Source organism: Struthio camelus, chromosome 7 (assembly GCF_040807025.1).
Source record: "Struthio camelus isolate bStrCam1 chromosome 7, bStrCam1.hap1, whole genome shotgun sequence".
Lineage (NCBI taxonomy): Eukaryota > Metazoa > Chordata > Aves > Struthioniformes > Struthionidae > Struthio > Struthio camelus.
The window spans coordinates 9931553-9944170 of record NC_090948.1 but is presented as its reverse complement, the minus strand read 5'-3'; the positions used below and the strand labels follow the sequence as shown (position 1 = coordinate 9944170).

The 12618-nt window shown below is 39.8% G+C and overlaps 1 protein-coding gene across 9 annotated transcripts in view; it reads right to left on the bottom strand.

Moving 5' to 3' along the window:
• The window catches only part of ABLIM1 (actin binding LIM protein 1), a 234607-nt gene that overhangs the window by 168762 nt on the left and 53227 nt on the right, over window positions 1-12618 (bottom strand). For 6 of the 9 annotated variants that reach the window (XM_068951650.1, XM_068951640.1, XM_068951641.1 and 3 more), the window contains exon 1: window positions 1607-1781. The exons of the other annotated variants lie outside the window; for them this stretch is intronic. In XM_068951650.1, coding sequence (XP_068807751.1) covers window positions 1607-1646 — 40 coding nt within the window. In that variant the 5' untranslated portion in view covers window positions 1647-1781. Of the gene's footprint in view, window positions 1-1606; window positions 1782-12618 lie in introns of those variants that run through there. 9 annotated transcript variants of the gene reach the window in all.

The following is a 12618-nucleotide window of genomic DNA, read 5'->3' as shown; positions in this document are numbered from 1 at the left end:
ATACTTGTCTGGAGATAAATTTATATTAATTCAATCAATCTGAAATGGAATTAAAAGAAGAAAATATTATGAAAATAAGGCAGAAAAAGTAATTTTGCACATCTAATTCAGCACACATTAAAAGAAACAACAAAAGCTGGATTGTTGTATCCTGCTCAATATTATGTTATGTCTTGGGTCTAAAAAAGCTAATTAGCAACAGAAAAATATGTGTTTTTTTGCTATTATAAACAGTTAATAGAAGGGGGTTTTTTTAAAGGTAAAGTGAAACATTTCCTAACTAAATGTACAGAGCTTTAATATGCACACCTGCACATTTTTCAAGTTCCAGATTGATAAAGATAGATCTGTGTAAGATGTTAATTTTTAAGCAGTAAGCTTTTGATTAGACAATATAAAGAAAAAATAAAGTTTTATTTCTGCCAGTTCTAACCCCTGAAGTCAGATGAGTTCCTTAAGGGCTTATTTACCTTCCCAAGCAGAACAGAGTAAGCAAGCACAGCAACTACTCACACCTGAGTTACTAAGAAAGCTAAATACATCTTTTAAATATATTTTTAATATATATTTTAATTACACCTCTTCCCCCCCCTTGCCCCCTCGCTTTTTCTAAAATTCTGATATTAAAAAAGAGAAATAATTAATAAGTGAATTAGGATTTGCAGGCCTCTTGGATGCAAGGAGTATCCCCTTTGCATCATTTTTTGTAACTTACCACCAAAACTCCGCTGACTGTTTTTTTGGTGTTTAGAAGCAAGGTGCTTCGAAACTCATTTCTTAGTAACTCCTTGCAGGTTGCTACATGTTGGCCTTCTGCACTATACACACAGTCATACCTGCAGCACCTTTGAGCAGGGAAAAAGCACTGCTTGCCAGCAATAGCTGCTCAACATCCTGCAACCTGCCTCTCTATGCAAAAACAAACAGAAGTGACAGTCCTAGGAGGGCCAAAAGCTTGTAGGTGTGCTTAGTCAGTAAGTCACAGGCTGTACAACTATGTCTCCTCAGGATAAATTCCCCAAAAACCTGCTCTCAACAGCACCCTAAAACAGATCAGTTATCAGCTTTTCAGTCAAAGCAAAAATTAACAATACTTTGAACTTTTATGTCACCTCCTTTTACAAAGGAACTCTTTAAGAATATACATAAACTAGATCGCAGCAATAATATACTGTCATAATCTTTACTTAAAAAATAAACGGCAAAACAAAGCAGTGAAGCAGCTCTCACAAAAATGCACATGAAGTCAGAGCTGGATAACAGCTGAAGTATCTTTAATCCCACTGAGCTATGCCCCCCCTCTTATTAAGAAATTCAGCTCAGGGAAGAAACACGTGCATGCATGCACACGCTGTTCAGCCACATAGCAAAGTCCACTGTTCATAAAAAACACCAGGCAAGGAAGGTGGTTCACTCTTTCTTCAGTAAAGAAAAAACAAACTAAAATAAAGAAATTGCTCCATCAGCAAACATCCCCAGTTCAATCCAACAGAACTTCCTCAGCCTGTTTTCCTTCTGTAAATCCTAGAACTAATGTCCTGTGGATGGCTTAACCTATATAATTTATTGACAGAGATGTATATAGCAGAGCTAGCCCAGGACAAACCTTTGCTGTTTGTAGAGCTCTGATGTATTTGTAGTTCCATTTATGCTCTCAAGCTGTAAAATTCAAGTGGACTTCAAAAGCCACAGCCTTTCAGAGCAAGGAGATGACAAGCTGGAGGAACAACAGAGAGCCTTCAGTGATGGCTCACTTTATGGCTTTACTCCTAGCACTTCCTGGGCTAAGCAGTACTAAAGGGAGTGGCCCTGGCAAACGGGGTGTGTCGGTGTTCCCAAATAGTTTAAAGGAAGAGTGAATACTTTTCTCTAGATATCCCATTAGTCATCTGGGACCGTGGCACGTTGCCTCTCAAACAGCGAAATTTTCCAATATGTTGATCATCTAAAGCAGCTGCTATCATAACTTTCTTCTCAGACAAAAAGATCCTAACCTGCCTCCAAAGCTGACTGCAAACAACAAACTTGCGCCCTGTGACTGTTTTACTTCTATTTTACTCTGTCTCATCTCCATTCCATTGCTTTCTTTTATGCACATGTTGTGCCTAAGCAAAGGAGTAAGGCCCTGTGTAAGACGGGGATCAAAGAAACACCGTCCTCACTTTCCCAATTCCCTCTTCCTCATGGCAGGGAAGCCAAAGCCCCATACATCTTCCCTAGGCTCCCACAACACCCCACCCTGACAGAGACAATTAGGTGGACCGTAAGTATAGACTTCCAGGCATTTCCTTCTGCACAATTGTACGTATGAAGAGACGAACTGTTTCATAAGCAGTTGAATTAACGAATCTTTGTTTCTGACAGATTTGCGTCCAACATCCTCAACACCCATGAGGTTTGCCCTACCTTCACGTAACATCCACTAGGCAATACCATTCCCAGAAACACTTTCAGTTCCTTTCCTTTCATCTGCTTTCCCAGATCCTCTCCGTGCCCTTTAAATCCTTCCACAGTATGCTTAGCTGTCTCTCTTAACTGCTTCAGTACTTACCATGCCTCCTAAATTGCATGCTACTCTCTTTGCTTTCCCCTGCACCCCAGCTTCCAGTTAGTATCTTTCATTTCTCTTCCCCTCTGCCAGATCCGCGGCTGAAAGTGACCCACAGGTTTTTTGCATGAAAGAGGGAGAGAAGGAAGAATGACAGAGCAATTGTATAAGCCTCACCTCCTAGGAAATGAGACTGAAAAACAGCCAAGCACAAGGGACAGAAGCTGACAATTCGCCACCTGAAGACCTCTACAGACTACAGTTAGTGTAGTCGGTACGCTCCGTGGACTGAGAGATGCTGCTGTATCGAGAATCTCCTTTTCTCCCTAAGATATTACTTTAAGTAAAAAAAAAAAAAAAAAAAAAAAAACCTACTTCTCTTCTAAACATGCATGAAAAGATGTGGGAAACATGCATGACATGCTGGGTTCCCGCGTAGGAACAGCTAGATCCAAATTCGCCCAATGACTCTTAATTCCCTGCTTCAAGCACTAGATCAGACATTTAATTTCCTGAACTCTTGACTTCATTTTCTCTACACTGAACTGTCACCTTCTCAGTCAGCCTGTTAAAAAATACACAGTCACTCACACACACAGACAGGCACAGAATTTGGTCTCTGTGCCTTTATTCTCAGTCTGGCATTCTCTTCCTCTGGCTCTGTACACTTTATTTGCTGCCAAGTTAAGTATAGTGCAGGACAGGGCGTTCACTTCACTTTGGACTTCTAACGTGCCTGATTGAAAATGATTAGCTCATCAGAAATAATGCTTTCTCTCCACCCCCACTTTATTCTTTTAATAATCAAAGCATCCCACATATTAATTAATATTATTACCACTCTTCTACAGACAAAAAAGATTAAAGCACCACATTCCCCGGAGGTGTTGACCACTAGCATTTATTTATGGCCACTCTGCTCCAAGGCACAGTCTCAGATACAACTGTAAAGAGGAGCTTTGTGGGCCCAGAAATAAGTTCTTCTATCATCATTAAGAAACATTTCTGTAGTATGCCACTGTGATGTATGCAGTTAACCACATTTATATCTTTTTTGCTTAGGGGAAGAGATGAGAGAGAAGATGACAATGATTCAATATGCATCTACATATTGTACGAGTCAGCACGCTCACACTAGCTACATTATTAGTTGCCACAGTATTAGAGGCTATATTTGAGCCACGTTTTAACATAAGTGTTCTATATGGCTATGTATGGACATACATACCCCTTTGTAATCTGACTATATGCTGATTTTCATCTATGCTAAATTAACTGACCCTACCTAGTAATTTAGTATAGCAGGTAAGAAGTGATCAGTTCTTGCATGTAGCACCAGTTCCAAGTTTCATCTCAGTAATTTCTGTACGCTTTCCTCATGTTGAAGGTCTAGCCTCTAGAAACTTTGGAGAAAGAACGTGAAATCTACCAGCACGCTGTCATAAACACATTGTAAGTTGTTCCCATGAAAAATATGCAAACGTCTCCAAGTAACAAGACTTCGAAGGACTACACTCTATTATGCTCAGAAGAGAGATGTTTTTGTTGGCTATTAAAGCTCAGCAGAGACGTGCTGGCTATTAGCTCTCCAGCAATTTCATCTGGACCTAGCTCGCTCCATCCTACACAGTTCTCATGACTACCATAGTTCCTACAAAGCGCCTGAGCATAACCAGTCCCAGCACTGCAAGGGCTATGCAGACCTACACTGGTGCCAGAAGAAAGGCAACAGTGCTCTTGATGACTACAGTACACAGGCAAACTATCTGACATTCCTTAAATTTAAGAGCTTGTTTGTGGGATATTCATTTTCTTTTAATGCTATTTTTTTTCCAGACTTCATGTAATCCAAAGAGAAGCACCCACAATCACAAACTACCTGCTGTCAGAAAACATACAGATCAAGAGCGTTACCAGCAGCTCTTCAGAGAGCCACAGCTTCGCGAGGCAGCAAATTCCTGTTGTGTCCAGGGGGAGACACACAAGGAATCACTCTGTTGTTTCTTTGAGTTTCCAAAGCAGTTCTTACCAAACAGCACTGACCATATTAGCTCAGCGTGTTCCCTGGGAGATTTTCTCTTTCTTGAGATATTATTTCCATATTACAGATGAGGAACCAAAACACTGGGCAAAGGGATTTGTCCATGATCACATAAAATCTGTATCCAACTTAGAAACTGAGCGTAGGTTTCTTGAGTCCAGATCCAGCGGCCCAACCATTCAACCTTCTGTTTAAAGAAGAATACAAAAGCTCTCATCATAAGCTCCCATCATAAGGAAATTAACTTACCCTGTTCTTTCATAGCTTTCTTCCTTATTTTGTCTCACTCCAAGTTCCACATAATAAAAACTGCACCTACACAGTCCTTGTGAATGACATAGTCTTTTTACTAGGGCTGGTTCGCAAGTGACAGCAGCAGAATCAACAGGTCACAGGATGAAAATTACAAGCAGAGTCTTCCTTGGTACTTCAGCAAACCATGACCCTCACCTCCCAGTCTGGGCTGAGACTCTTAATTGCTAGTAATTCTCCTTTTCATTTACTGCTTCCAGTGATGATCCTTCTAGAATTTTCTCCCCATCCTGTGAAATTATTGCATCACTGTCAGTGCCTCCGTCTCACAGCAAAACACTAATTTACAATAGCTTCCTTAGAGCTTGTGCATAGCAATTATTTTCCAGTGTAACTCCTTAGAACAAGTGTTATGCCATGTACTTTATGCTTCAGAATAATGAAACTTTATAGACATATAAAGTGCAGCCAGGAAAACACTCCTTTCTTGTGCATTGCTAATTGTATCCTAATTATAGCATTTTACATGCATGTATGCACCTTTCATCCTAACGTATCCCAGAGCACTTTGTAAACTGTCACAGGGATTTAAAAGGAGGCCTATATTAATACAGAACTACTAATATCCAGACATCTCTAGAATCCAGTGCAGCACCCTGTAGATAAACACATTATGAGAACTATTTGGGCCAACGGCAGAACGGCAAATCTCTGTAGTTAGAAAAAGACCTTCCCTCCCACTTCAGACATCATTTGAAATCCTTGCATATCCATTTCATTTGATGATCTCAATGTTTTAAAAACATCAATTAACTTGTATAGTATTCTAATTAGCTAAGGCATAAATAAAGGCATAAAACCTGCAATGCCTCTGCTGGTAGTCAAGATTCAGTGCTCAGGGGAAAAGGAACATGAATCGGGACAAATACTAAGTGATCCTTCTAGATTCTTTCCCACATTGCAGCAAAATGGTGGTTTAGCTGGAGACTGTCTCCAAATCAGTGTTTAACAAACAACTACTGGTGCACCTCTCTCACCTACTCAGCTATACCTACCTGAATTTTTTCCAATTCCTGTTGGAACATCTCCCTCCTCCTCATTGCCCTACACTCTGCAGTAGTGAGCCCCATCCTGTAGTCTAGTGCTACACAAAGAAACACATCCAAAATAGCTTTGTTTATTTTTAAGCCTGCTACCTGTGGATTTTACCAGGATTTTATTCTCTAGATGCTTTCCCTGAACTGAGATTTTAGAAAATTTTATCATATTTTATCATATTTCTCAACATTAGGCAATTGTTAGAGGTAAACAAACATGGAAGCCAATTTTTTCCAACAAAATAATCTCAAACAAGACCTTTACATCCATTTTTAAGGTTTTGAGGGTGGGTTTTTTTTGTTTGTTTTTGGTTTTTTTGGAAGCGAAAGGTAAAGACAAGTGAACAGGAGTTGCAGCCATTTGGGTCCTCTGCAAGAATACAAGCTGTTTATATTTAGATGCCTAATCTTAGGCACCTAGTTTTGAAAATTCCACCCAGAGAAGCGAAGTCACTTTCTGAGGTCACACCCTGAGCTAGTGACAGGCCTGATGAAAGAGCCCAGGCATCCTGGACTTTACAATCATTCTCAGAAGGCAAAGAGAGGGAGAAAACTGCATGTTCCCCAGCATATCAATGCAATGTAATGTGGTGGAGGCCAAGTCAATTCCACTGGGATTTCAATTTACACTTCCAAGAAATGCAAATATTTCAGCTGTGATATGCTGAACTTCAAATAGTTCCTAAGACTAAAATGTCAGTCTCTCATTACGCCTCATTTAAAGATTTACCTAACAATTTTGTCTTTTCTTAAGCTAAGCTAAGTGTTTGCAAAGCTAGAATAACGTGCAACCTCCCTCTGTGCTTTTCCACATTCAAATGTAGCCTGGGAACTTACTGATACTGATTGCTTTCCCCTGACTTGGCTCTGAACTCAGGCGCCAAGCAATGGATTACAAATGGATAACATGCAGATAAAACACTTGGCAGCCACTTGACTGTCATATGCCTTCTGTCGCCAAGAAACAAAACAGGACCTATTAAAATCATCTCATCAATTAAATTTTCTATAACTCTATTTTTTATTGGCATTGTGTTGGTTACGTAAATGCTTTTTCTTTCAGAAGAAAAGTGTATTAGTTTAAGGAATGACACTTACTACCATCAGCAGCTGGTATTTAACAGATCTCTACAATATATAATCTGAGGCCAGATCCTCAGCTAGTGATGGTTGATTTTGCTCCTTGATACTAACAAATAACCTTTTTCTTTGAGAAATATGATGTCAGCGCATCTGTTTACACTACCTGAGAATCTGAGTCCTAATTTTTTGCCGGTCTTTCTTTCAACTTACTCACTCTGGGGACTTACTAAATGCTGCAGTATAGCACTGAAATCCTAGCCTGTTGTTTCAGTCTTTGTCTTTCAAACATTTCAAGATCATCTTGAACGGTCCTGACTTTGACACCTAGTTGCAATTTTGATCCACCTTCCAAACAATTATCAAGGAAGATCCTCTGTCAGTGATAGAAGAATATTTAGATTTTTGATTTTTTCCAAGGATGACTCTTATTTATCCCTCACAGAAGTCAGCTGACACCTAAGTGAAAGAGCTGCTGAAGGTTTAATTCACAATGAAGAATAGCTATAAAGATATGAAATCAGATTGACAGAAGGCAAAAAACTGGTCTCAGTTACACATTTTTAAAATAATGCCTAGGCCTGTAAGCACTGCACATGAAAGGAAACTCACTGACACTCATGCATGAATTTTGCACCTGTGTATGCTTGCTAGAGTAGCTAAAACAGGCCAGTAATGCAACAGAATAACTTTTGATGTACATCACTGCAGACATAAGAGCATTTTTTAAAAGAACGAGAATTTAGAGAGTGCCTCCATTTTCCATGTCCTTTTTTTTTTTTTCTTTTATGTGAGGGAAAAAATCAATTTCTTTTGTTCTGAGTATTGTTCAGAATGAGGCAGGATTATGTTAATACGCTCCAAAGAGACACAGAAGAATTCACTTTCTTCTAGGGATTCACTTTCTTCTAGCTCCCATACTAAATTATTAATGGATTGTTTCTGAGGATTTTTCCTTGTGCAACGCCATCCACTAGTTAAAATAGCTCTTCTCCCCTCACTAGTGCTTATAGTTTTGGATATATGTACTGACAGGTACCATATTTTCTCTCAGCATCTTTTGTTAGCCTGAACCAACACATCCTTGTTTATAAACCTAGAGATGTATGCACCCACCACCATCCTATCATCCAACAAGGCCACCACCATTCCCCTCAGCAACTTCCGCACTGGTAAACTCCTACGCTGCAGCAAAATCGTTCTTCTTCGTCCCCAGGCATATAAAAATCTCTTAGTACAACTGAATTTCATCCCATTTCTATGACTTGCTCTGAACTCCTCTGTACAATACACTAATCCCCACTTATACTGAATACATCTCCTAACTTTGTGTCACTGTACGCTTCATTAGCGGACACCTATTCTTTTTCTTGCCCACCTCACAACTCAGGTATGAACGTCAGTCTCTTCCACCTTAACTAGTAACTTCTCAAGAATGAATATTCAAGGTTAGGGATTTTTGTCTGTATTCCACCTGCCCTGTCTTATACTAGCATGTCAAAAGAGACCCCTCATCAGACACTCTTGCACTAAGCTGCTCTGTTGGTTCAAGAGAGGTCAAAAGCATTTTGTATCCACAGTAAAAAAAACCAATGGTTTAAGTTTTGTCATTAAGAATTTGTTCAACTGAGCATTGAACTCAGTTGACATCCTCTACACTTCCAGCATAACCAAAGCATTGTTTCATGAGAAAACAAGAAGTATAGCCATTTTCATCTTCATTTCTATAATGCCTACAGGCGCCTACTGAAGTTAAGACACCTTTGGACTAAGGTCAGTAACCCAGTAACATCCCAGTATCAACTTATAATCTGAACAGGTGAGATAACCACTGACTAGGAGGGGAAATCAAGACAGAGGGAGAGAGGAATTAATTTGGCTAAATTTGCATACCACAGACTAGTGGCAAAGCCAGAAAGAGAACAGAAGGAGAACCTAGATATTAGAACACTCCAGGCGAGAACCCTTAAGACCTTAAGATTTTTTTTTTTTTGGCGTACAGATGCATCTGATTAGACTACTAAAAATGACAACAAATGAACAACATAGGGCAATGAAAAAATAATTCTATGTCTCTCTTTATGATAAGTGTTGCTCAGACAAGTTGCAAGTGTATCTGAAGAACCAAAACTCAAAAATGCGCTAAAGGTGCAAATCTAAAACAGTTAAAAGGCCTTTACAGTAGTCCATATGCTTTAAATATACAGCACAATTGACAGGGAAAAAAATGAATGAAAAAAAAAAAATCAAATGATGCCTTACAACTATTTTTTTGCTGCAAGGCAATCTTTATCATAGCCTATTGGACTGTATTAAAAGTTCTTTCATTAAAGTTTTATTACCACTGAAAATACTATGTGTGAGATGTGAATGTAGACCAAGAAAATTTCTTTCTTATTGCAGTGATTAAAGCAAAGGAGTGAAATTTAAGTACAACCTTAACTTCAACAGCTGTCTAAGCAACAGACTCTATAAAAATACTATGATGCCAATCACTAGTGAATCTGAGAAAATAAAACATTTTGTTATAGTAAGTAGAGAAAAAGAAAGTGCTAGTATTATAGGCCTCAGGTGTGTCTTCACATAGGTTATCTAACAAATAAACGGTGAAGAAAGTTAAACAGTCAGAAACATATGGGATTAAAATCAGCAGAGGTTGTCGGGTCGAAAGGGAAGGAGATTTATTCTTCTCTTAACCCATGTTCACATGCTTTTGTATCTGCAAGTTTTATTTAGAAGTGGCGCAATGACATTTATATCTAGTTACTTAAAATGCATAAGGGAATTCCTTGCAGAATGAGCAAGTCAACACTGCTATTCCTACTACTCAGCGCCCCATACATCATACGCCACATGCTGGGAGCACAGAGAGCTCACCTGAGTACAATTATTTTCCCCTTTCTGCCAAAATTTTCTGCTAGAGTAAGCAGAATGCTAGCCAGGACTTACGTGCGGGTCAAAAGACTCCAGATATGGTAATTCACATTGTGCTGCATTCATTTGTCAAGTCATTCACCATCAGAAGAGAAGGACAGAGTTTAAAGGGAAGCACTCTGACAAGCAAGAGCAATGAATGCTTGGGGGATGGAGGAGATAATCGGTTATATGAATTCTGAAACTCTTCCAGGGCTTTATCTTACAAGCAGCCCACTAATATCCTTACTGTACATTAAGATAGGAATAAGGATGAAAAGATTTGAGCACAAAAAAAAAAAAAAGAATGGTCTCTCTCCACCTACTCCAGACCTCAGTACGTGGACTGAGCGACTGAAGGGCAGGAGCCCCTACGTTTCACAGTCCACCATGATTAGAGTCACTGATTCATAAAGAGAATCATAGGATAATTCAGGCTGGAAGGGACCTCTGCAGATGCAGGTCCAATCTTCTGCTCAAAGCATGGCTACCTTCAAAATCTGATCAGGTTGTTCAGGGCCTTGTTTAGACAACTTTTGAAAATCTAGAAGGATGGAGATTCCACAACGCTTCTGGACAACGTGATCTAGGGTTTAAGCACACTCATTTTGAAAAGAAAAAAAAAAATCCTTGTATTTAGTTGGAATTTCTCCTGCTGCAATTTGTGATTGTTGCCTTTTGCCCTTCCACTGTGCACCTCCAAGGTGAGTCAGAGGAGGAGGGTTCTGCAGAGAAAATGGACCAATTCAGGTAGCTGAAGCCAGCAATTACATTCACCCTGAGTCTTCTCTTTTCCTAAAGAGAAAGCTAAACAAAAACCTAAACAAACTCCTTCAGCTTTTCCATGTAGGTCACGTACTCCAGCTAATCATCTTAGTAGCACTCCGCTAGCTTTGCTCATTTTTCAGTATCTTTCTTGCACAGGGCAGGGAGTGGCAAGGTGGAAGGGCAAAACTGGAAATAGTATTCCAGAGGAAGACCCCAGAGCCGAATAGAGGGGAGTAATCACTTCCCTTTATCTGCTGGTCACACTCTTGCAAACAAATCCCAGTGTGCTCTAAGCCTTCAGTGTCACAAGTGCATACTACTGAGACACATTCAACTTGTCCACGAGGACCCACTAGCCTTTTTCTGCAAAACTGCTAACTAGCCAGTCACTCCAAGTCTGCTTGGTTATTCCATCCAACATGCAAGACTTCACATTCGTCTTTGCTAAACATTATAAATGTTCCTGTTTGTCCATTCTTCTAGATTGCTTAAGTCTCTCTGAATGGCGGCCCTGCCCTCCAGTGCCCTCCAGATCAGTCTCCCCAGTTTTATGTAATCTGTGAACTTGCTAAGGAGGCACCACCCAGGTCACTGATGAAGATGTTGAGCTCCAGTATCAAACCGTGAGGTACACCACTTGTCACAGGCTGCTAGCCAGACACTGACCCTTTGAGCCTGATCGTATAGCCAGTTTTATCACACATCTTGTATTCAACCATTCAGTCCATATCCTCCCACTTTGACTACAAAAATGCTATGGAAGATTAACGTCATTGTGTACGGGCTTGGAGAATAGCAAGTATGCTCAAGTTCAAAGCTGCAACCCTATTACACACCCATGCCTGGACAGAATAGTTTTAAGGGTGCTCACCACTGAGTGAAACTCAGCTCTAAGAAAAGCTATTGCATCATTTCAGAAGTCCAAGATGTTTGTGTGCATGTGTCGAAACGATCAAAGTTTGGCTTACCACTTGCTATTTTCTCCCTTCCCCCTATATTCCTAGGAACGACTTTCTCTTTGGTTCATTTTTTCCTCCTAAACTCACTAAAGGGATACTAGCATGCTCTTCAACACATCATTCTCTCGCTATTAATTCATCTGATCTCCTGCAAAGGACAGAAAGCAGCTAAGATGCAGTCTGTTTTTTCTCTATTTAGAGAATGAGCTGTTACAGATACCCATCCATTCCAGATGAATCAGAAAACAATTCCACCCTTTGGCATCCATGGGGAACTCATGGAACAATTTTATGAAGAGAAATTAATACAGGCCAATGAGATTTAGCTGGCATTTGCCTGAACACTTAGTCAGCAATTTATACACACTGATGACACCCACACACTAATTCCACCAATTTCTGTCCTGAGTTTCACATTTGTTCCATGATAAATTAATGGTTAAAAAATCCCCAACAAACCGTTTGGCCTTTTAGCAGGTTGTTTATGTACGCTAAAGGGATCAGAAGCCTAACTCAAGGTCAACTCTGTTGCCAAAGACGACAGTTCAAAACAAATTCCACCTACAGTATGTGTCTCTGATCAGAGATTTGAAAGGCTGGATAACACATACCTTACAGACACCTACACTGGAAATACAAATCCTTCGTTCCATTCTCTTAGAACATTTGTCCATTTCATGCAGACACCTTTACATGGATCACATATTCTCGGAAGCTGAGTTTCCAGATAGCTCTATTATAGTGTCACTGATTTTTCCAGCTCAGAACTATTTTCAGCTTCAGACCTAACGCTATTTTCATCTTATGCTCTGGCTCATTGCTAGGCTTAAATTCACTGTGTACTTCATTTTAGATTGTTCTCAGACTTTGGCAGAGCCAGGAAAATTCTGGTGACCCTTGAACTAAATTTACAGTGACTGTTCTTTTCTCGTCAATCTAAAACACTCTTCAGCCATGGTG